The sequence below is a fragment of the Xiphias gladius genome, chromosome 3, assembly GCF_016859285.1.
Source record: "Xiphias gladius isolate SHS-SW01 ecotype Sanya breed wild chromosome 3, ASM1685928v1, whole genome shotgun sequence".
Classification (NCBI taxonomy): Eukaryota; Metazoa; Chordata; class Actinopteri; order Istiophoriformes; family Xiphiidae; genus Xiphias; species Xiphias gladius.
In genome coordinates this window covers 750,936-774,757 of record NC_053402.1, presented here as the reverse complement: position 1 = coordinate 774,757, position 23,822 = coordinate 750,936, and the positions used below count along the sequence as shown (strand labels likewise).

General features: G+C 42.3%; 1 protein-coding gene across 4 annotated transcripts in view; it reads left to right on the top strand.

Moving 5' to 3' along the window:
* The first annotated feature begins 1,436 nt into the window (after positions 1–1,436).
* The window catches only part of cpt1a2b (carnitine palmitoyltransferase 1A2b), a 39,791-nt gene continuing 17,405 nt past the window's right edge, over positions 1,437–23,822 (top strand). Inside the window, exons 1-12 of one of the 4 annotated variants that reach the window (XM_040123889.1) lie at positions 1,437–1,731; positions 6,836–6,978; positions 7,898–8,037; positions 12,095–12,272; positions 12,622–12,723; positions 12,940–13,077; positions 14,444–14,521; positions 16,030–16,137; positions 17,893–17,980; positions 18,310–18,505; positions 20,446–20,634; positions 23,289–23,394. In XM_040123889.1, coding sequence (XP_039979823.1) covers positions 6,838–6,978; positions 7,898–8,037; positions 12,095–12,272; positions 12,622–12,723; positions 12,940–13,077; positions 14,444–14,521; positions 16,030–16,137; positions 17,893–17,980; positions 18,310–18,505; positions 20,446–20,634; positions 23,289–23,394 — 1,464 coding nt within the window. In that variant the 5' untranslated portion in view covers positions 1,437–1,731; positions 6,836–6,837. Of the gene's footprint in view, positions 1,732–1,830; positions 1,914–2,667; positions 2,989–5,312; positions 5,344–6,835; positions 6,979–7,897; positions 8,038–12,094; positions 12,273–12,621; positions 12,724–12,939; positions 13,078–14,443; positions 14,522–16,029; positions 16,138–17,892; positions 17,981–18,309; positions 18,506–20,445; positions 20,635–23,288; positions 23,395–23,822 lie in introns of those variants that run through there. The other 3 variants (XM_040123891.1, XM_040123890.1, XM_040123888.1) reach the window with 3 other exon arrangements.

The window sequence follows — 23,822 nt, the reverse complement described above, 5'->3', positions numbered from 1 at the left end:
GTGCTTATGAGCTGGGACAGTTGTTTCAACATTTCCAGTCCATGCTAAGCTAACTGCCTGAGACTTGAGAGCGGCACTGTATCTTCTCGTCTGGAAGTGTAAAAAATAAGATCCCAGAATTGATTTGAATTGATTAATGCAGAAAACTGTGACAAAAAACGAAGGCACCGCGTCTTCAGATGAAATAATATTTATACTTTATTCCTCGAGCATATACACCAACGTGTATCGACTCTAGATCTTGATCAGGATGAGCCGGGGCTATGCAGCGCCTGCGTCCTCCTTTGTAAGCAGTTAAGTGCATCTCATAAAGTTCTTTTAAGTTTGCTTTTTTTGCAATGTGCATATATATTGTGTATAGTTGTGTATATTTATATATACATATATATATATATATATATATATCACACATATATACACATACATATATTATATAGTGTGTATAATAATATAATATATGATATACATAATATGTAATTTAATAGTTGAATGACTATCTGAAACTTTTAAAAGCTTTTTGGTGGCTTGACGTAAAATTTGGGGCGCTAGACTCCTGCCTCGGTGACTCTAAAATCCTTACTACGACCCTGTTCAGGCATGGTCTCTGCACTGAGTAGAGGAGATTTTGGATATTCGGATTGAGACGTGGTTTTTTGCTGCAATATTTTCACCTGAAAAATTGTAGAAAAACACTTACATAGGCCTACATACAGTATAACTGTCTGCATGTTTTGATGTATAATACAACTTTAGTGTTTCTTGAGTGGAAAAGGGGTGGAAAGGTAATATAAGGAGATAGTCATACGCATCATAATGACAACTCCCACTTGCGAAGGATAATTAGTGATCCAGCTTTTGCTTCTGTGTTAAATTTTTACTTTAAAAATCAAGATTTTATCTAGCTTTTTCTAGTCGTAGAAACAAGTAGGACAAGCTGTGAGGCTAAATGGGAAGTGATGTTGGCCATGTGACCAACTGTAAAATAAGCCTTAGGGAAAATGAAATTAAACAAAATAAGTGCAGTTCTATGTGTCATTCACAACATTTTTTATAAATAAATAAATCTTTGCATTTATTTTACATGACTTTTGCCTGCTGAGCAGGGCCCTGCCTGTTTGTCCTGCGCGTGCCTGCGTTTTTTAACACCCGGAACGACGCGGTCCCTGCGCGCGACGTCACTTAAAGCGTCCCGCGCGCAGAGGCTGTAAAGGAAAGAGCTCTCACTTTGACCGTGTCACCGATGACGTGTCAGTGAGGCGTTTCTGTAGAACCGAAAGTATTTTTTCTCAAATGAATGGCGATATAGCTGCGCTGCAGTTTACCAATAAATCGAGCTGGAAAAGGACTTAACGCTACTACTTTACTTACCTATTACTTTACGCAAAACAACAACAAAAAAAAGTTGTCATATCTTATTTCATCGTATCTTGTCTTATTGCCTAGAGCCCACGGTCGCAGCCCCGGCATACACTGTAGGTTATACCGTAAGTCGACGCCCACACGTCCACAGCCATGGTTCAGCCCCCCGGCTTTTCAGATGAGTGTGAGAGTGGCTCCTCCTCCCACGCCCAGACCATCTTTGCTCGCCGTGGCCGGTGCTGGTGCAGGCGGAGATCGGCCTGGTGGTAGCAAGAGGGAGCCGTCGAGCAGGCCCGCGAAGAAGGGAGCGGTCCGAACACACGGTTCTCTATCGGCCTTCTCACCGAGAAAACTCCTCGAAAGGCACCTCAGGTAACCTTTGAATGGAATTCACCTGGTCCGGCTTTCCTCCACGTTACATGTATCCCTCCGATGCGCTCGGCCGTCGTGCACCGTGCGGGGGTTGAGATGGTGCTGAGATGGAGATGGACCACTGAGTGTTGAACAGGAGTCCTGTTACGGTACTCTCGACACGGCGCCTGTGCCAACACACCGTACGTTCGCAGGAGTGCTGTACGTGTGTGTGTGTGTGTGTGTGTGTGTGTGTGTGGAGAATATCTGCTTCGGACTTGTTATTGTTTTGGTAGCCGCGGGTGTTTCTGTCCACCCACACAGGAAGGACGTAGTGATGGAGAGCAGAGCGACCGCGACGCGCAGTCACATTTTCTTCGACTGCACTGCTCCGGGCTCAGTCACGTTCAAACAAGTCCTGGCGGGTGCAGGCACTCGATGACAAACGCGTCCGTTTGTTAAAGTTCATTTTATTCACACGAGGAAAACCGCGTAGATACGTGTAGGGGCGACGTCAGCCCATTTCCCGGCAGCCTGTGCATTCAGAAATGAGGACTTCTCCGGCGCGAGAGGCTCTTCCGCACGGGGTATGGCAGATAAGCTAACCGTGGCACAGCCTTCCACCGAGGGAGAAAAATGACGGTAGCCGGAGTTCTGGGCTGAGAAACGAACAGACGGAAACTCCCCGGAGGGCCAAAGGCCTGGGTGTCCGGCTGATAAGTAACGGAAACGGTCACCTGCGGACTGTTGCATCTGCATTTCATTAAACTTTGGTCTAGTTGTGGTGAGTGTGAGTGAGTGTGTGTGTGTGTGTGTGTGTGTGAGTGAGTGAGTGAGTGTGTGTGTGTGTGTGTGTGTGTGAGTGTGAGTGTGTGTGAGTGTGTGTGTGTGTGTGTGTGTGTGTGTGTGTGAGAGTGAGAGTGAGTGTGTGAGAGAGAGAGTCCGCGCACGAGCCTCTCTTCCCGCCGTCCTCGCGTACGCGCGCACAGACTGACTGAACGAGCTTAGCTGCTGTAGCTGCCTTTCCGCTCTGGCAGGTAAAACCTGCTCGTCAGCTTCGTCCTGACAATGAAGTATCGACCAAAATATACCGCACAACTTAACTTCGGTCTCAGAGGTGCCGGAAGCAGAGTCAACACGCCCTTACCTCTTTGATTAGCGTTGCAGCTTGAGAAAGAGGTCAGGAATCTTTTTAATCGGGCACCGGACAGAATATTTTTTTTCATCCGGGTGGATAGAAAAGCCTTTGAGGATTCTGTGAATATCTTCAAAGCACCGGTAAGTGTCGTGAAACGGCCCGGTATCTATTTTTAGTCAAAATCAGTTCCCTAGCTGGTGAGAGGCACCAGCTGGGACTATATTTGGATGAGATGGGTCAGCCAGATACGCCGAGTGTTGCAGTAGTGAGCCGGGTATGTGACCAGCAGACAAAAATGTTTCAACTTTAGATTAGGAACCTGTCTGCGGTACTTGCCATAGACAGGTTCATCCTTTCCTAGCCAAGAGTGAGCACTGGACTGGGCCCTGTGCAGCACTCTGTAGGCAACAGTGGAGCTTTTCCAACAGGGAAGTTGTTCAGACCAGTCACTGCTTCGTGATGACGTACTAGTCCTGGCTAGAACTGGGTTAGAGTTTAGAGTAGAGGCAAGGGTCAAGATAAAGGCAACACTTTGGCCTTTGGGTTTAGACTGGAATTAAGTCAAGTTTGGGGCAAGGAGAACGGTTAGTGCGAATGCCAATCATCTGGAGGTCCTCCAGAGTCCGTGGATAAAGCATCGGCCGCCGCACAGCTACTGTGAGCTGCCTAACAGGGCCACGCTTTTCCTCCCATCTTCGTTCTCTCCAGCTCATTTATGCACTTCACACGCAAACGGTGAAATAGCTGTGGGAAGTGAGAAATATGCGGCAATGGGTCGCTCGGCTGGACAGAGAGAAGAAGAGATGAGAGAGGTCTGCACCCACAGCTAGTACGCATGCGCGGAGATTGTTGGCAGACGACCTCATAGGGACCACACACCGACCAGTCACCACATTAAAACCGGCACCTGGTTTTAGTGTGGTGGCTGGTCGGTGCATGATGACCTACTTTCTATAGGCCCTGTGACTGTTGCTGTGTTCTTGTCATCTCATCATCCAGTGTGTACCGGAGCCCTCGTTCAGCTGTAACAGCTGTGCATAAGCGTTCCTTCAGACAGTGCGGGGCTGTCTCACGCACACATTCACCGTCGAAAACCTGAGAAGCTTTTCTCCAAGGTGTCATTCTCTATTTAGCCTGTAAAAATTGAGCTGCAAAGCAATGACTAAAAGTTTCTTTTAGTTGTCACCCATGTGTCACATTGTAAAGAATTAACATAAGAAGTAAAGGAATTTAGAAAACAAACCAAGGCAACAGGGGCACTTTCTGTCAGATTCCTGCTGCTTCGCGTTGGTGTAGCCACACTCTGGACTGGAACATTTATAATTCAGCCCTCAGCAGCAGACAGTCAAAGTTACTAAACCTAGATAAGGAATTTAGAGATGCAAAACCATATGCTTCTGAAAAAAACATGGATGTTGTACGTGCAATGTCACGTAGGCTTGTAGGCTTGTTAAGTGATGTTTTAAAGCCGCGAATTGGAAGTACACTTGCTGGACACTTTGTCATCGGAGTGCAGAAGAAAGAACGCTCCAGTCAGTCCAAGCATGAAAACACCCTAAGATAAAGATGGGGACAGAGGAGCATTATACCCAAAAATAGTTATACGCACGTCTTAAAAAGCACTGAATTCAGTTTAATTCAACCATTGTAATTTAATGCTGAGAAGAACTGAGATATAATAATGACTAATCTAAAGCCTTCTTGTCTCTACTGGTTTTCCATCATGCTTTCATACTTTGACCAGTATGATCATGAAAAAAGGTATTAAATTACCTTCTGTGTGGTATTGAAAAGGTGTCTCAAACTCAACTTGGTGAACCGCACAGAAACCCTGACACAGGTCTGTGTAGTGTTGATTTGTAAAGATTTGCTCGCTTGCTATTTACTCAGAGTCAAATGAATGTGACTGGCCCTCATTTTTCCAACATCCGTCCATTCACCCATCCATCGTAACTTCGCTGGGGACAGGAGTGCCTTTTCAGCTACGCCCTGCTTTTTTACTTGCACACTAGCCGGTTACTGTGCCTTGCTCAAGGGTGAGCGGTGGCCCGTTGGAATGTTTACTGGTCACGTTCTGTCCAGTCGCCTCTTTTAGCAGGCTCACTTGGCTGGGCAGGAGGCTATAGGTTTATTACGACTATTATTATTTTTTATTTGACAAAGGGAGAAAAATGTTGCCAAAACCACCGGATTATCTTTTTTTACCCCTAGAAACGTGATGTGATTAGGTAGCGTGGACAACATACACGTAATTCATGTTGATGCCCAGCTTAAAGGCCTTTTTCACAGCAGACATTGTGACTTGTCATAGAAGGAAAAGCACAGGTGTTACCAATAAACATTAACAACGCTCCTGTTCTATCCAAGTGTCCCCGGTAAGCCGTGACAGTGTGAGAGTGAGCCCGCATGTACAATACCGGGACCCTGAGACTGAAGCAGAGAAATGAAATTCAGCCCTCATTCATTTGGAGAACTTCGGATGTTACGTAGATTGGGTAAAGAACAACTTGGGAGAACATATTTATTGACAACCGGGATGTTAGGAATGGCCTCAGTGGCTTCTGAAATGTGTTGTGTTTTTCACTTACGAAGCAAAACCTTTTGCTTAAGAAAACAAAATAATCAACTGGATTACTTGTTTTTGGTTGAAGTACTTTCAGGATTTTTCTTGCTCAACCCCCTCTGCAGAGACAGAACTCACCTCTGCTACCCTGTCTGTGGTGGGACGTGTTGCATAAACCAGCAGTTATGCCGATAAAATGGATGTACAGTTACATATTTACGTAGTGCAGCCTTTTAAAAGAAGAGAATAGTCGAATGTCCTATGTCCTGGCCATACCTTTTGAATCTGGTTTTTAGTTTGTTTATTGAATCTGCTTAACCAATTAGTTGCATCTGCTTAGCTGCCAGTATGATGCCAGAGCTTGTAGCTTATAAGTTTCCAATAATTCAAAATGTCAAACAGAGGCTTGTGCTTGCTCAGGCAGGGCACCAGGTTACTCCACAGTGTATTAACTGCAGGCAGCACTGTGTTTCCTAGCATTTTTCATAAACCAAATCAGCCATGCCACAAAGAAGAATGACCTTCCATCAGTTTGACCATTACCTCTCCACATTTCTTTGACTTCCCTAATGTAAGAATCAGAGTCCCTTTCAAAGTAAAAGTGCAGGAATTTGTTATGGGAACCTCGATGAACCAAGAGCCAGTCGGCAATATAAGAACATGCCTACACCAATGTAGGACATACGGGCTGTTCTTGTAAATTACTTTGCATTTTTAAAGGCTGCGTGACTGACACAGATTTGTGGTGTACATTGCACCTGATACCTCCTAGATACATGCTAAGAGGCTCATGATTTTTGTGCATAACTCTGTTTAAAATTACGAAAAATGATGGAGCTTTGTTTTTCAAAATTTGGTTCAAGTTGTATGTCTACTAACTAAACATACTGTTAAACAGAGGGCTTTGCATTGTGTCACATTGCATGGCAGAACAGCGTGCTAGGAGCAGTTTCTACCCAGTGTTCTTGGTGCTGTGGCAGGTTTCAGTGAGACAACAGCATTCCACTGACACATTAAATTACTCAAGTATTGTCACACAGAGCATTCACACAAGAGAGACGGCAAACACACTGCGCTGTTTGCTGGCTCATAAAACTAGCTGTTATTGCCAGTTACTGTCATGAAACTAATTAAAAAGCAGTTATTCACAGATTATTAAATCTTGTTTAAAGTCAGTCAAATTATCCCCAAGTCCCAGTGAAGTAATGGATGTTTTCAAGTTGTAGGCTTTAAGTAATGTCAAATACTATTTTTTTTTTTTTTAAGGAAAAAAATAGACTGGTCATTTGTTGAAAATAAACAATACCGTATTCATTGGTGAGTTACATGTAGACATCGCTGTCTTCGTTCTAATAAACTATTCACCATGAATTAAGACAGAGTGATATTTGTGTTTACATTTTTGTTCACTTGTGTTTCCATAGCGATGGCGGAAGCCCACCAGGCGGTGGCATTCCAGTTCACCATAACGCCAGAGGGCATTGACCTGCAGCTGTCCTATCAGGCCCTGAACCAGATCTACCTGTCCGGAGTGCGATCGTGGAAGAAACGAGTCAGCCGCTTGAGGGTGAGCGTGATGGGAAATCCCTGCGTGTGTCCAGCGCTGTGCGCACGGGGGTGCGCCTGTGTACTCGTGCTTCTGTCTTTGTGAAGAGCAGTTTGACTATTAGACCTTAAAGAGTGGGGACATTTTGTCCAGTCGGCACAGCTTCAAAGGGCTGTCTGCAGGCCCAGACCTGGTTTTAGGGTTCGGCTTAGAATCGGGTATAGGTTAGGGTTAGGGTAAGGGGCTGGTGAATGCATTATGTCAATGAGTGTCTTGAAAAAGATATGAGTAAACGAATGTGTGCGTGCGCACGTACAGTACTTCTCCTCGTATTCTACATTTAGGCTGTCATCATTTAGTATTGGCATTATATTGGCATTCGCCAATACACATCTAAGGGTTTGTGTGTGCGATAAGTGTGTAGGGACGTAAATTGTGTGTGAGGGATGGGGGAGCTGAATGCAGACGGCCTTATTACAGAGCGTGAATTCCCATCTGTACAGGTCAGGAATGATGAGCTTTTCCTAACATGTACGGACGTGCATATTTTCCTCCTGCTGCGGTGACAGAGACACAGCTGTGCATGTATATGTGCATGTGCAGTTGTGTGTTGTTGTTGTAGTGGTGCTCAAAAACAAGCTTCTCAAATCTCCTTAATAATCTTGCCAGTCCTGCTGATGAGTCCATGCAAGTGAATGTTGTGAGGCCAAACATTGTTCAAACCCACAAAAATGTCTTTATTTTCTTCCAGTCAAGCAAAGTCAGAACGTTTAACAAGCTGCCTCCTCAAGGCATCCCGTAAAGGGAGCATTCGCTCTTAACGGAAATCCAGTCCTTTCTCAAATTAACCCTTGTTTTCTGCAGTTTTGCCCCAGTGTAAAAGAGGCGAAAGATGTTTCACTAATCGCAATTCCTGTTGTTTCTTCCTCTGTGGCAACAGAACAGGGTGATAAAGGGCGTATACCCCGCCAGCCCTTCCTCTTGGCTCTTTGTTGTCATAGCGATCCTGGCCACCATGTACATGCGCTCGGATCCCAGCATGGGGCTCATCGCCAAGATACAGCAACACCTGCCGCTAAGGTACACAGACACGCACAGACACACAAAGACACACAGCTACACCAGTAGAGGCGGATATATCACTAATGGTATACACTGTATGTCAGCCAGTAACTAACAAGAAGTTGCAGTTTGTCCACCAGAGAGCACTGACAAGTTAATTATTACGCCGCAAAATTTCCTGCCTAGTACATATCTTGTTCACAAGAAACGAAAAAAAAAGAAGGGATATACATCCGGGGCGGGTCCGCGGTACAGCGGTTAGCGCTGTTGCCTCACAGCAGGAAGGTTCGGGGTTTGAACCTGCCGGCCGGACGGGGCCTTTCTGTGTGCGGTTTGCATGTATCCCCGTGCGTACGTGTGTTTCCTCCGGCTTCTTCCCACGGTCCAGAGACGTGAAGGTTAACTGGCAACTCTACATTGCCCGTAGGTGTGAATGTGAGCGTGACTGATTGTTTGTCTCTAGGGCGTACCCCGCCCCTCGCCCAGTGTCAGCTGGGATTGGCTCCAGCCCCCCTGCGACTCTCACGGGATGAGCGATATAGCTACTGGATGGATGGATGGATGGATGGATATCTATCAGCTGATATGACGTAATCGGACTTTTAAAAACTGATACTTAACGTATCAGTCTCAAAAAATCCAGTAACGCTCAGAATATACGGCCAGCTGCAAGTCACAGCTCCACTTATAGTATAAGCAAGTCTTATACTCTGTGTACCAGTAATATTCAGGATGGAAAAGGGTTGGAGTTTGGCTGATCCAAACAAAGAGATATTAATGTCATATAAAGCTGACGAGTCATAATGGAGAAGCGTGGGTGTGGCACCTGCACCTCACCTTTCCCCTACTTCCCTCCCAGTCTATTACACTAACTGTTGCTTTAGATACTTGCAGCGTTGCTGACTCACTGTCTGTCACATACACACACCTGCCACATTCCACCCTGATAATATGAGAAATGCGTGATTACAAATCTCTTTTTATTGTCGTTGTATGCGGTATCAATTTGAATCATGTCCTATCATATGTATATCACACACAATAGATTATACATACATGTATGTGACATACGAAAAACAAAAGACAACATGGAAATGATGGAGACTGACGGTGGCATTCCTTTGACTCACATCAGTGTTTTCCCTATATGTACCTAACAGCGGCGTTACGCTGCCACTGACATATGACGGCTGCTGTTGTGTTATTGATTTATTGATTGATAGATTGATTGATTGATTGGTAAGGGGAGGAGAGGAGAGGAGAGGAGAGGGCTCCGTCTGATCTCTTCAGAAACTAACGTTATATTATTTTGCGCTTCGGAGGCTTCATATCCAGGTCAGTTCACACACCTGTGAGTAAAGCATATAAACGAGAAACGTTGTAGAGCCTGATCATGACTGAACAATGACTATAACAGCAAGCACCGGGTAGAGGTTAACAATGAAGCAAGCGGTGCTGATCATGGATTCAGGATTATCATTCGCCGAAGGGAAAACAGTCCAGCAACTTCACGTGAGCGTCACACAGTAATGTTACGGCAAACGCGCTCGTTTGATAGGAATACCCAAGGATGCGCATATCTGTGAAATAAACAACTGTTGGAAGATCCATCTTGATACAAAGATGGTAGGTATTCCACATACACCGCTTGTTTTCTTCTTCCTGGAGGCGGGCCTTGGCGCAAGGGCCAACGTGATGCGCGAAAGCTGTCGATCTCAAAGACAACTGACAGATTCCCTCACGGAGATATTAACCTTACATAATATTTGGATGGGATTCCCGTAAAGAAACGTCGTAAATGTGAGTTATTTTATCATTGAAAATGTCAGTACATTTAAGTAAATGAACACCGTCTGACTATACAACAGTGTAGCGATGCAAGTTAATTCCGGGAAAAAAAGACCGTTAAGAATGAATGGCAGCTAGCTAGCCGCTAGCTAACACCCAGTGGATGTAAACAGTCACCCGGTGGGTGACTCGGGTCACACATAAACTAATAGCTTGTTTGTCAAATCACATGTTTGACTTTACAGATGAGTCTAAAAGACTGGCTGATCAAAAGAAGAAAGAGAAGTGATGCCAGCGGCGATGAGGGGGCAGGGGAGGGGGGTCTCTCTGCTCTCTGGCAGCAGTGTTTTTGAAAGGGGAGCAAATGGATACACACTGTCTATACCTAGGCCTGAAGTGCCCCTCTGGTGGTGGCAGATACATACAAACCTCCCGGCAGCGAGGTTACCATCATTAATTACCATCAAGTATTCCTCTGATATCTCCTAATGTTGAGGATATGCAAATGTTGTCATAAAAACGGCCTTATAACGTTGGATCATATAATAAGTATAGCATAAGCATAAATATGACTTTTTTACACTATGCACACACTATTGCAACGATATTACCGTCGTAAGCTTGTTGATATCACTTATTCCATAATTATGAATGTCAACTGCTGAAAAGGGGAAATGATTCTATATAATTATTTTACAATCAGTCATGACTCAGCTGAAAGTTTCTACATACTACTGGCTTAATGAGTGATTGATTGTTTATGCCGTTATCCATACTTTTATGTGTACTGATGCCAGGTCAACAAAATAACTTCAGCTAATAACATTACCTCAACTCTGTCTACAGCAGGTCTCTCTGCTCTTGAACTGGCAGTAGTCATCCTGGTCAAAATGCTCAAAGCAAACCTGATGGTCTGCCAGGCGCGGTTTAGGGACGGGAGTGTTTTCATCCATTTTTAGCACAACTAGCCGCAACTTCAGATTGTCCCCGTGAAAGCTTTGCGAAGTGTGGCACGTCATTTTGTTGCTACAATTCAGATATGTGCAAACACGAACCATTGTTTGTTTGTTTGTTTTTAATCTTTTAGATAACGGTAAGCTACGCCTTCTGTACTCCAACTCTGTAACGTCACTCCGCTCTCCTCTGGACGACTCTCTCTTCCTCTCACTCAAGTTTACACTGTTGTCTTCCTACAACAACTCACTCAGATGGGAAAACAGGGCCCTCATTTAAAAATACCAATTTTTATCTTTTAAAGGACAGCCGAACAACAGGAACTCGACAACAAAACATGCTTTTCCCATACCTAAATCAATATTCAGGTGCTGAACCCAAAATTGGGGTTTCTATTTTTGGATATTTGTACTTGGACACCTCAGAGAGCATTACATGACTTCTACCATGGCCAGTTACCACAGGATACAGATAGACTGTTTATTCGTGATTCATTTTTAAGGGATTGTTTGTAGCCTGTCTGAACCATGGTCATGTCCGTTTCACCGCTGAGTCAGGTGGCGATGCGAAGCGAAGGTATTGCTGCTGTGGTTACGCGCAGTTTAATTTACCTGGAGGAGGACAGTGAAATGATGTTTTGTTAATATATAATGCTAACAGACATCTCCCAGCCAATCAGAAACGAGCATGTGCTATGGCAATGGTGTAAGACATGGTACACTGTACAATACTCAGTTATGTAGATCAGCAATAACATATACAAATTATATTTGTTATTTAATTGTTCAACCTTTCAATGAAAAATCGCACTTTCCTCTAATTCGCACATCTAATATCAGTTTATTTGTGTCATTCTGTCTTACTGTTGATGCTGTGCATATCCCATATTATTATACCCCATTTTCTGTATTCAGGTTTTTCTTTTTCTTTGTTTTTTTTATGCTTTGTGTGATTCTAAAAAAAAAATCATAAATTCACTAGCTCATTGACCCAGCAGATGTTGCTGTTGTACTTTCATGATGTTTACTTGTCTTTCCTCACTGTGAAATGTGAAATGAGAAATGTGGAATGGCTGTAGAGACTCATGCCTTTTTTAAAGTTTTGCATTATTTACATTATTTAAGGTAGTTAACTTGCATTCATGAGCCTTTACAGATTACCATCCCTGCGTCTGTAATTGGTCTCGGTCTCATCACTGTGTACAGAGTGCGTCAGTCTGCTGGTTGTAATGGTGCATGAATTTGGACAGATTACAGTAGTATCTCTATAACATACTCTATAACACAGTTTAGTATTGGTACAGTAACACTACTTTCCCCATCCCTCCGTCCAGTCTCCACGTCTCCCTCAGTGCCCAGGGTCAGACGATGGTGTCAGCGCTGGTCTTCAGCACTCTCCTGTGGCTCTCCCTCATCCTCGCACTCAGGTTCTGCCTCAAGCTGCTGCTCTCCTACCACCAATGGATGTTCGAGCAGCACGGCCGAATTTCCAACACCACTAAAGTCTGGGTGGTAAGACATACTTTTACTTGATATCACAGCTCGCTCCTGTCGCCGCTCTGCAGAGGTTGTTTTAGGCCATGTACACAAAAATGCCGCAATCATATAATTTTGGTTACTGGTAATGAAAAAAAATTATATCAACATGGTATTAAATCTAACTCCCATGCACAGGAAGATCTACAAATGGAAGGGACTATAATCCCAACATTTTAAAGATCATGTTGCTGTTACTCATAATAAACCAACAGAATATATGGAAATATGTTTTAATGTACAACGCAGTGACGTCACTTAGATTTTAAATAGTTACTGGAAAAAGTCACAAGTCTTTTTTTTTTTTTTTTTTTGTTTCTCGCAGACTCTGGTGAGGTTACTATCGAGCAGGAAGCCTCTGCTGTACAGCTATCAAACCTCTCTGCCTCACCTGCCTGTTCCTGCCATCAAAGACACACTGAGCAGGGTGAGTATACACACATGAACACACCTGTACACATGCTTAAACATATTTATGGGCACATCTTGCATTCAGTTCACACCTTTGTTTGGCTTATCTTCTCCATGTATGAATCAATATACATGTATATACTGTGCACACTGTATCTTCATGTAAATTAAATAATGAAATAGCCCATTACCCTAAATCACAGAACCAAATTTTCTCTCTCTGACCCCCCAGTACTTGGAGTCAGTGCGCCCTCTGTTGACTGATCCAGAGTTTAAACGGATGACTGAACTGGGCAATCAGTTTGAGTGTAGCCTGGGAAACCGTCTCCAGCGCTACCTGAAACTTAAAGCTCTGTGGGCCACGAACTATGTAAGTGTGCTCATTCATACACACACACATCCATGTGCTCACTCTCACACACATACCCTTGCACACCCTTGTTAAGACATTTCTCTCTGACATTCATACCCCAATGTCAGTCTTAACCACTAGCACCACTGGACCCTTTTTCCAAACCAAGTGTCCAAATTCCAAATGACCAAATTCTTTGTCCATAGTTGCAGAAGAGTTCCAATTATAAATAGTCATAAAAATTCTGAAGTGTTTTTTTCCTTTTGTTTATAATAAGTGGAAACCACTGGTAACATTCAAGAACAGAAAGGCCTGGTTAGACTTGGCCAGAAAACATCTTTAGAAAAAGCCTCCCCCGTTCTGGAACTAGATTCTTTGGACAAATGAAACCCAGATTAACTTGTACCAGAATGATGGGAAGAGAAGAGTATGGAGAAGGACAGGACTGCTCGTGATCCAAGGCCACCACATCATATGTCAAACATGGTGGAGGCAGTGTTATGGCATGGCCGTGTACGGCTGCCAATGGAACTGGGTCACCGGTGTTTATTGATGATGTTTCATGGCCAGCTGTGAGCTGTTCCCTCATTATTTCATGATATATTAAGCAAAAAAAGATGTGTAGTTTATTCAAAGTGTTGAATTTGCATTCAATAGCTGTTCATGGGAATTCTCAATATTTGGTTCAAAGAGGTGTTGGTACAATTTAGGGAGGCCTTCATCCATCTGAAAAACTAAACAAACCTATCAGACAGAGTGCAGAAACTTGGAGGAGTGGACAAATCAACAATGTGGTTGATTCTTAAAAAAAAGGAATGCACTGGCAAGTTCAGCAACACACAACTTACAACACAACAGAATGATGGGAAGAGAAGAGTACTGAGAAGGACAGGACAGCTCTTGATCCAAAGCCACCACATCATCTGTCAAACATGGTGGAGGCAGTGTTATGGCATGGCCATGTATGGCCGCCAATGGAACTGGGTCACCGGTGTTTATTGATGATGTGACTGCTGGTAGAAGTAGCAGGACCATTTCTCTATAGTTCTGTACTAATCTGCTCAGATTCAGCCAAATGCTGCAGGAATGATAGGACGGTGCTTCACAGTACAGGTGGATAATGACCCAAAACATACTGGGAGAGCAACCCCAGAGCTTCTCAAGGCAAAGAAATGGAATATTATTCAATGGCCAAGTCAGTCACCTGACCTCAACCCAAGTGAGCAGGCCTTTCACTTCCTGAAGACCCAGTGTCCAAATTCCAAATGACCAAACTCTTTTTCCATAGCTGCAGAAGAGTTCCAATTATAAATAGTCATAAAATCATTAACTGTTTTTTCCTTTTGAGTAGAAGAACAAATTTAATGTCCTGTTTTGGTGTCAGGTGAGCGACTGGTGGGAGGAATACATCTACTTGAGGAGCCGAAGTCCTATCATGGTCAACAGTAACTACTATGGAATGGTAACCAGCTGCTGTGTCAGTTTTACACCGTAGAAAAAGACTGCTATATTTGTGAAATGTTACATATCTTTTGGAAGGAGAAAACTTAGGTTGGGCCAAAATGGATGGAATCATCTTTGTTATTCATTAGCTTTGCTCTTGCTTGCCTCCATCCTTCCTAGCCTCCTTCTGTTCCTTAACTTCCTGTCCTTCCTTACGTGGTCCTTACAATCCCTGCCTAACCTTCTGCCATCTCTTATTGTTTATTTTTAATTACAGTTAGATAAGAGTTTAATATAACAGTTCTCTCTTCTTCTGTTTGTTCTTATGTCTTCAAAAACATAAATCTTAAGATTCTAATTTTGTATTATAGTTAGTTACATAAGTATTTGGACAGTGGCACAACAAGGGGTTTAACAAAAATATCACAGCCTTTTGGGTATTACAGCCATGTTTAAACATAGTCCCTCATTTTCAGAGGCTCAAAAGCAATTGGACAATTTACTGACAATCAGTTTCATGGCCAGCTGTGGCTTGTCTCTCATTATTTCATGACATATTAAGCAAATAAAAGGTCTGTAGTTGATTCGAAGTGTTGAATTTGCCAGAAAACATCCTTAGAAAAAGCCTCCCCCGTTCTGGAACTAGATTCTTTGGACAAATGAAACCCAGATTAACTTGTACCAGAATGATGGGAAGAGAAGAGTATGGAGAAGGACAGGACAGCTCGTGATCCAAGGCCACCACATCATCTGTCAAACATGGTGGAGGCAGTGTTATGGCATGGCCATGTATGGCCGCCAATGGAACTGGGTCACCGGTGTTTATTGATGATGTGACTGCTGGTAGAAGTAGCAGGACCATTTCTCTATAGTTCTGTACTAATCTGCTCAGATTCAGCCAAATGCTGCAGGAATGATAGGACGGTGCTTCACAGTACAGATGGATAATGAGCCAAAACATACTGGGAGAGCAACCCCAGAGCTTCTCAAGGCAAAGAAATGGAATGTTCTTCAATGGCCAAGTCAGTCACCTGACCTCAACCCAAGTGAGCAGGCCTTTCATTTCCTGAAGACAAAACTGAGGGCAGAGCGACCCACAAACATGCAGCAACTGAAGGCGGCTGCAGTAAAGACCCGGCAAAGCATCTCAAGGGAGGAGACTCAGTATTTGGTGATTTCCATGGGTTCCAGACTTCAGGCAGCCATTGAATGCAAGGGATTTTCATCCAAGTATTAAAAATATAATATAATATAATAAAATTATGTTGGTTTGTCCAATTACTTTTGAGCCTCTGAAAATGAGGGACTATGTATAAAAACGGCTTTAATTCCTAAACAGTCAATGTGATATTTTCGTTAAACCCCTTGAATTAAAGCTGAAAGTCTACACTTCAATCACATCTTGATGGCTTTGTTTCAAATTCCTTGTTGGTTGTGTACAGAGGCAAAATTACCAAAATTGTGTCGCTTTCCAAATACTTATAGACCTAATTGTAATTCTAATTCCCTGTGTGCGTGCCTGTCCAGGACTTTCTGTATGTGACCCCAACCCCAGTGCAGGCTGCCAGAGCAGGCAACACCATTACTGCCTTGCTGCTCTACCGCCGCAAAGTAAACCGGGAGGAACTCAAACCGGTAAGGCTGCATACATTTCTGTGGAGTTTATTCATGAGTAGCATTGTGTGTGTGCATTTGTGTGTTTTGTGGGAATGGTGGCGCATTTGCAAGGGGTCTGGAACAAAACAGTGTAGTTTTAATATCTATATCATCAATTAAAATTGCCTTTTTAGTAGTGATTTCAGTACTGAAATGAATGCCAACAGTCAGTAAGGAAACAAGCTTTCAGGAATTTCCTGAGTCTAACCAGGGATGTTGGAACAATGATTGCTCACTTGAATTTTGGACTTGACCGGGTCTCTTGGGGCAGTGGGTTAAAGGGTGGTAAGAGGAAGCATTTAAAGTCAGATCTGATGTCTCTGACCCCTCACTCAAACAAACGCACACTTCACGGAGCAAAGAGAAAAATATTCTTACATAAAGGACCTCGGTTGCTTCATAAATTTCACACTGTTGAGTATTGGTACATGTACTATTCTATAAATATAGATTTAGCCACCAGAGCTAAACAAAAATATGTGTTATACCCTACATTCATTCAGTTTATTCTTCATCCAACATGTTGGCAGATTACTGTGGCAAAAACTACACCCTGCAACTAATTTTTACACTCAGAGTGTATTGACAGCTCAGAGAAGGACATTTCTAAAGAAGGTGAATTAATTAACATAAATACCAGAGTTCACTCTCTCCATTAATTCCTAAACTGTCAACATCATTGGTTCAAATTGACCAGCGCTGATTTTGAGCCATGCCAGTGGTCTGAATATGTTGGTCGGTTGTCTGATCGGTCCATCACTTTGGTCCAGATTAAAATATTTCAACACTATTGCATGGATTAACCTGAAATCTGGTACAGATATCCATGGTTCCAAGAGGATGACTCCTACTGACTTTGGTGATCTGAGGGTGTTTCCGCTAGCTCAACTCTGAGTTCTAACATTTCTGGTTTTGATTGAAGTGTCTCAACATCTTTTGGAAAAAAATTGCCGTGAAATGTGGGTCCGACATTCATGTTTCATTCAGGATTAATTGTAATGACTTTGGTGATCCTGCAACTTCTGCTCTAGCTTTCATCAGTTCAAAACTTTAATTTGTCCAGCACTTTTGTTTATGACCAAATACTTGCTAAACTGACATTCCCATCAGCCTCAGCTTTACTTTTTGTTAAGCGCTAATTAGCAAAAGTTAACATAACATGCTAAACTAAGATGAACATTTTTCCTGCTAAACATTAGCATGTTAGCATTGTCATTGTGAGCATGTTAGCATGCTGATACTACCATTTAGCTCAACACACCGCTGTGCCTCACAGAGCTGCTAGTATGAGCTAACAGGATTCCAGACAAGCTCCACAGGTGAACAAATATATTGCCAATCAACACTTGTTAGTTTGTCAATAATAGTTACAGATAAATTGCAGAAGAATTTGCCATGTGGTAATGAACAATGTGCAAAAAACACAAGAAAACAAAAAGAAATTTGTAACATCAGTTTAGTTTCATTGCAACATGCTTTGTTGGCTTGAATGCCATAAAATTGATCTAATTTATCTAATCTAAAGCATCCGTCAAAAACGATCTAATACAGATATTTTTCATTTCAAATTTTTATGTTCCTACGTAAACAAAAACTAAATGCTTGTATATGCATAACGGTCTTCCTTTCTAGTTTAGAAATAATTACAACCAAAGTGAAACCAGCATTAAAATGAGAGAATGCTCCATTAAACAATGAATATTAATAGTAGATGTGTGTGTGTCTCTGTGTCAGAGCCGTGTTCCAGGTACTGTCATCCCTCTGTGTGCCGCTCAGTGTGAGCGGATGTTCAACACAACACGCACTCCAGGAGCTGAGACCGGTAACATACACACACAAGCACAGCTACACAGACTTTATTGCTGCAGATGTGTACTATGGTTTATTGTTTATCAGATGGAATTCTGTTAGCTGATGTTCATAAGCCAAGCTAGTCCTCCAGAAATCAACAGGTAACGTCGAGTCTTATATAAAAGTATAATATACAACTATAAACTAGAAATGAATTATAAACGAACAAAACAAACACATAAATAGCCTCGTCTTTTATCTGCTAACATAATTGGCAAGCTTCAGTAAAACGAATCATTGTTAGAGCAGATTATAGAAATTACTGCTTCGCCAGTGGAATAATCTTCGTTTCCTCCTCAGATGTGCTGCAGCACTGGCAAGACAGTGAATTTGTGGCAGTGTACCACAAGGGGCGCTATTTCCGCCTGTGGGTGTACCGGGCAGGCCGACTGCTGTCTCCCAGGGAGATCGAGTACCAGATCCAGAGGATCCTGGATGATTCCTCACCACCACATCCTGGAGAGGAAAAATTGGGGGCTCTCACTGCTGGAGACAGGTAGGAACAGTGGAGTGGGCGCCAAGTCATAACAGAAGTTATCTCGGAGCACTTTCACAGGGAGCAAATCTAGACCGAACTCTGTGTATTTATATTGACAGAGACCCAACATTCTCAACATTCCATGAGCAAGCACGTGGAGACATCCGCCAGGAAAAACTCCCTTTTAACAGATAGAAACCTTGAACAGAACCTGGCTCATGGTGGGCTCATTGGTTTGGTTGAGAGAGAAGAAGGGGGGCAGTTAGTAACAAGCATTGATGGGATATGAATGTAATATGTATGGAGAGGGAGAGGAGGAGAGAGGAGCTTGGTGCATCGTGGGAAGTCCCCTGGCAGTCTAGACCTATAGCAGCATAACTAGGGGATGGTTAAAGACAGGCCTGAGTAGCCCTAACTGTAAGCTTTATCCAAAAGGAAGGTTTTAAGCCTCCTCTTAAATTCTTAAATTACAAAACCCCAAAATTTCTACCCTATGGTGGTGCTACTTTTTGGATCAACTACATGTATCAAATCCTCCTACAGACTTTCTGCTTGAGTTAACAAATTCAATCTTGACAAAAAAGTTATTTTTTGTTTCAAAATGATTTTTTTTTATGTGCATTATCGTGACACAGTAATGGGTTGTCCCGTAGCCCCAAATCATCAATCATCAAACTTTTCTGTGGTAACATTTGAGTTTGGTTACATTCATAATAGCAATCCATTTTCTAAGTAAATTGAATATTTTTGGCAATCCTTGTTAGATAAAACTTTTAACGAAGTGAAACAAATGAATCGTAATGAACTTCAGGTCGTTGAACCTAGCAAAGGGCCGACATCACGTATAACTCTCATGTCTACGTAGTTTAAGGTCTCTGAAAGATGTGGCACATCTTACTAGAAATTTTCCTTGTGTACAATTGTGTACAGTCTTGTTAAAGGCAGATTCAAATGTAACACCACTTTTCTTTTGTATTTACTTTAATGTCCATGTGATTATATTTTATGTTGGAAAAACAAAATATAATGTAAAAAACTCATCAGGAATCATGATGATAAGTCTCCTGTAGCCAGACATTTCAGCGCTTATAATCATAAGGTTTATGACCTTTGCTTTATGGACATTGAGGTTGTTCAGGTTCCCTGACGGGGCAGTGATCGAGAAAAGAGGGGAGTGTTTATGGATTCATTACCTGGGTACTTTGACGCTGCCTGGCTTGAATGAGGACTTCGCATTACTCCGTTTATTGTAGTGGCCTTTTTGGAATATGATTTCCTGTTTAGTGAGGATTGTCTTTTGTTGCAACTCCCTTTTTGGTATGAGTGTTGTTTGAAATATGAGACCTCTTATCGGCTACATTGTTGTACGGTCAAATTGTTATACAGCTCAACTGTGCTTGGCTGTCACACCGTGGTCAGTTTGCATGCAAAGGAAGGGCAGCTGCCTGAAACGTCTGCGCAATGCATGAAGAAAACCATTTAAGTGGAGTCCTGTCCTACATCTGATTATTTATAGTTGCCTCTGATGATTCAGCACCCATCTGTATAAACTGAGTTTGAGCACGGTGATACAGTACTCAATTCATAGTTCAGCCTGAGCCAAAGTGGTGGACTGACCGACGTTGCCATCCGTGGTGGCATGGCAGAAAATTTTTAAAAACATCCTAACTAAATATGGCAAAGCCAAGATGCAGTGTCTTAACCAGCTCCTTGCTGAAGAAATGCCAAATAAATCTAGCATGTTCTTACAGTTGAATCTGACATTTTAATCATAAATGGAAATTTACAGTGTCCTTCATGAACTCTCTGTGCTCATGAGACTCATTCTGCACTCTGTTTTTTTTTTTCATTTTCTTCAGAAATGTCTGTTTTTATTAGCATTGTGATCGGTGATGGTAATGATAATGATTATGAGTCCAAAGTGTCTCACTATTTGTACGTGTCACCTCCATTCCTAGGATACCTTGGTCTCAAACGAGGAAGCAGTACTTCAGCTCTGGCGTCAACAAGCGATCACTGGACGCCATCGAGAGAGCAGCCTTCTTTGTAACTTTGGATGATGAAGAGCAAGGCATGAGGGGAGAGGACCCTGCAGGAAACTTGGACTGCTACGCCAAGTCCCTGCTCCATGGGAAATGTTATGATAGGTGAGGAGGAAAGAAAGTTCCTGGGCCTTACAAAACCGCTAAGGGCCTTGAGATCACAGCCTGATACATTATCTTGATCTCTTGGTTACTTTTGAATCCTAAAATAACCACAGGTAAAATCATACTTTGTCAGCCTCTAAACTGCAAAACCCCATACAGTACTGAATTCTCATTTCTCAGTCATCAATATAGATCTCCTTTATACACCTTAAGCAAATGTCGTAAATTCAATTTATATTTAAACTGGATTAAACTGTTGAACATCGTGTTCCTGGATCAAACAGATGGCATCCCATGTTTATTATCAAAGTGACAACATGCTCTTCCAAACACCCCAGTCAAATGAAAAAAAGAAAGTAGAGGAAGTAATTATGGCAGGATTTCTCCTACATGCCACTGCAGAGTTGTGGACAGGACAGGCAGAGGAAGATATAAAAGATTTTCTCTCATCTCAGTTTTCTTTCACTTTGATCTTCTATCTGCTGCATATCCTGCATGAATCACAACAGACTTTACTCCACCCTCACTGGTCACCTGTCACCACAAACAGTATTTCCGCATATCCTCTCGTCTGGCTGTCATAATGCCTGTTTGACTCTCAGACAAACAGATTGCCCGACACAATTTTTAGATACTCTTTGGATCATATCAGAACCGATTGTTTTCTTCACATTATCTTTCATAATCATACTTTTGTTTTTTGTTTTTTGAACACGCCTGCAGTACAGGGTGAGATTAGTCCTGCTCTCAGTCCTTAAATGGTAAGCGGTATCTGAGTTTAATCAAATAGTAAAGTGCTTTCTTAAGCTCTGTGATTCATAGCAAAGAGCTTAAGTGGTGACATGCTGTAAAAAACAGACAAACAAATGAGAATGCTGTGGAGAGGTGCCTTAATTTATCTATATTTCATCAAAAAATACATTCAGTACTAGTTGAAATGAAGCAGACAGGTAGAGGAATGCATATCTCCTACGACATCCACAGGGTTGGATATCAATTTTCAAATCTACTCAGAACCAGTTGTACTCTCTAGCACCAAATATCACGTATCAAATATCAAAAACTATCGAGAACTGAAAGTTGGCACTAAATGTTTGGGCAGATTCTTTAAAGAGTAGTTTTTGAACTTTGGACTAGACGCTTCTTTGCTTTGCTGCCAAGAAACCATGGATGGTAATGATGAAAGTAACCAAAGGAAACCTACCAGTGCCCGTAAGGCTCATTCATTATCAGGTTGGATCAAATTTTTTTGATCCGTACAAAAAAAATTAAAAAAAAAAAAAAACGACATGATGCGGTTTAACCAAGGGAGTGCTGAGGTTTAGAAGTGGTGGTAGGAGGTAGGTGGAATACACAATCATTGGAAAAGGAGTGGCTGTAAAACACAAACCCCGCTGCTGCCAGTGGCTGCACAGGACACGAGAGTGGTATCAGTCATATCATCTAACTCTCAACAAGAAAAGCAAAGAAAGCGTATTTCCTGAAATATTTGTTTCTTTTTTTTTTTTCTTCAATCCGTAGATAGACTTCTCCTGCTGTTGCACGATTAGCAGTTCTTTTTTTGCTGTCAGAATCATTATCTAGATCTCCATGTCCTAAAGTCGTTCATTTCCGCTCAGTCTCCGTACACTCAGTCTGTCATCCTCTGTCTTTTTCTCCCTCCAACCAACTCCTAAGACCTTCTTAAATTCTTGTCAGCAGCAAAAGTAATCTGTTTCTCACAGATCAGGACAATGACCCAATGTTCTGCATTTACTTGCTTGTGTGTTAACTGCTGACATTGGTCTGGATGTGTCAGTGGGTTGCCGTCTTTCTGAAGGCCTAATTGACTGAAATGCTTTCGCCAACAGCAAGACATTTACCAGTCACATTTTTAACGTTTCCAAAAAATGGCCAGTGTATATATAGAATAAAGACTATAAAGCATACATAAACTATTTGATGGCTTGCATGAAATTTTGTACAGATATTCATGGTTCCTACTGACTTTGGTGATTCCCCTGACCTTTCCTTTTGGTTTCCACCAGCGGGTCAAAATTTTCTCTTTTTTTGGGAAATATCTCAACATCTATTTGATGGATTGGTGAGAAATTTGATACCATACATTTATGGATATCCATGGCTCCCAGAGGACGCATCCTCATGAATTTGATTATTCCCCGACTTTTTCTTTAGCACCACCGTGAGATTTACATTTGTGGTTTTAGGTGAAATGTCTCAACAACTAGTAGATGGATTGGCATAAAACTTTGTACAGGCTTACATTCTCCCCTCAGGACAAACTGAAATTACTTTGTAACTACTCAGTAACTGTACAAGGCCTATTCTCTCTACTCTGCCTATAAGAAGCACTACTTACCTCTCTGTGTTTGCAGCTGTATTACATTTTATTCAAGAAATTTTGTTCCTTTTTTTGAATTACCCGGGGGGAAAAAGTGATAAAAGAGCATAAAATCTGTCTTCTCAGCTGACATTTGCATGAATATTGACTTGTGCATCTATTCTTTTAAATTCAAGTAGAACATGAGTGTATGAATATATAAATACACATTTCATCACTTTCTCAGCAGTTTTTTTAAATACGATATAATGCACTCTGTCACATCTAACCTCTCCTTTTGCTGTTTCTCCATCTTTCTTCTCTCGTGCCCCAGATGGTTTGATAAATCATTCTCCATTGTGATCTACAAAAATGGGAAGAATGGCCTGAACGCAGAGCACTCCTGGGCTGATGCACCAACTGTGGCTCACCTTTGGGAGGTGCGTTTGTCTGTGTGTGTGTGTGTGTGTGTGTGTGTGTGTGTGTGTGTTTGTGTGTGTGTTTGTGTGTGTGTGTGTGTGTGTGTGTCTAGGTTCATGGGCTCGTGTTTGTCTCACAAATGTAAATTTATGCTTACTAGCATTTATCCATCACAGTCTGTTCCTCATAGCTCAAGAACTGCCACTGCGAGATACCCTTTTACGAGAAATGGCAGTGTGCGACTAGAAGAACAGAAAAATATACTGAGAGAAAAAGCAGCACAGATAATGATGGCACTGCTGCCATCACCACAGCTGCAAAGCAGCATCAAACCACCACTGTTGTAGAGTGAGTCAGCTGCATATTTGTGTAATCAAAAAAGTAACAATGACCCAGCAAAGGCAATATCACTGTCAATATATCATACGGTGCATGTGTATAATTCTAC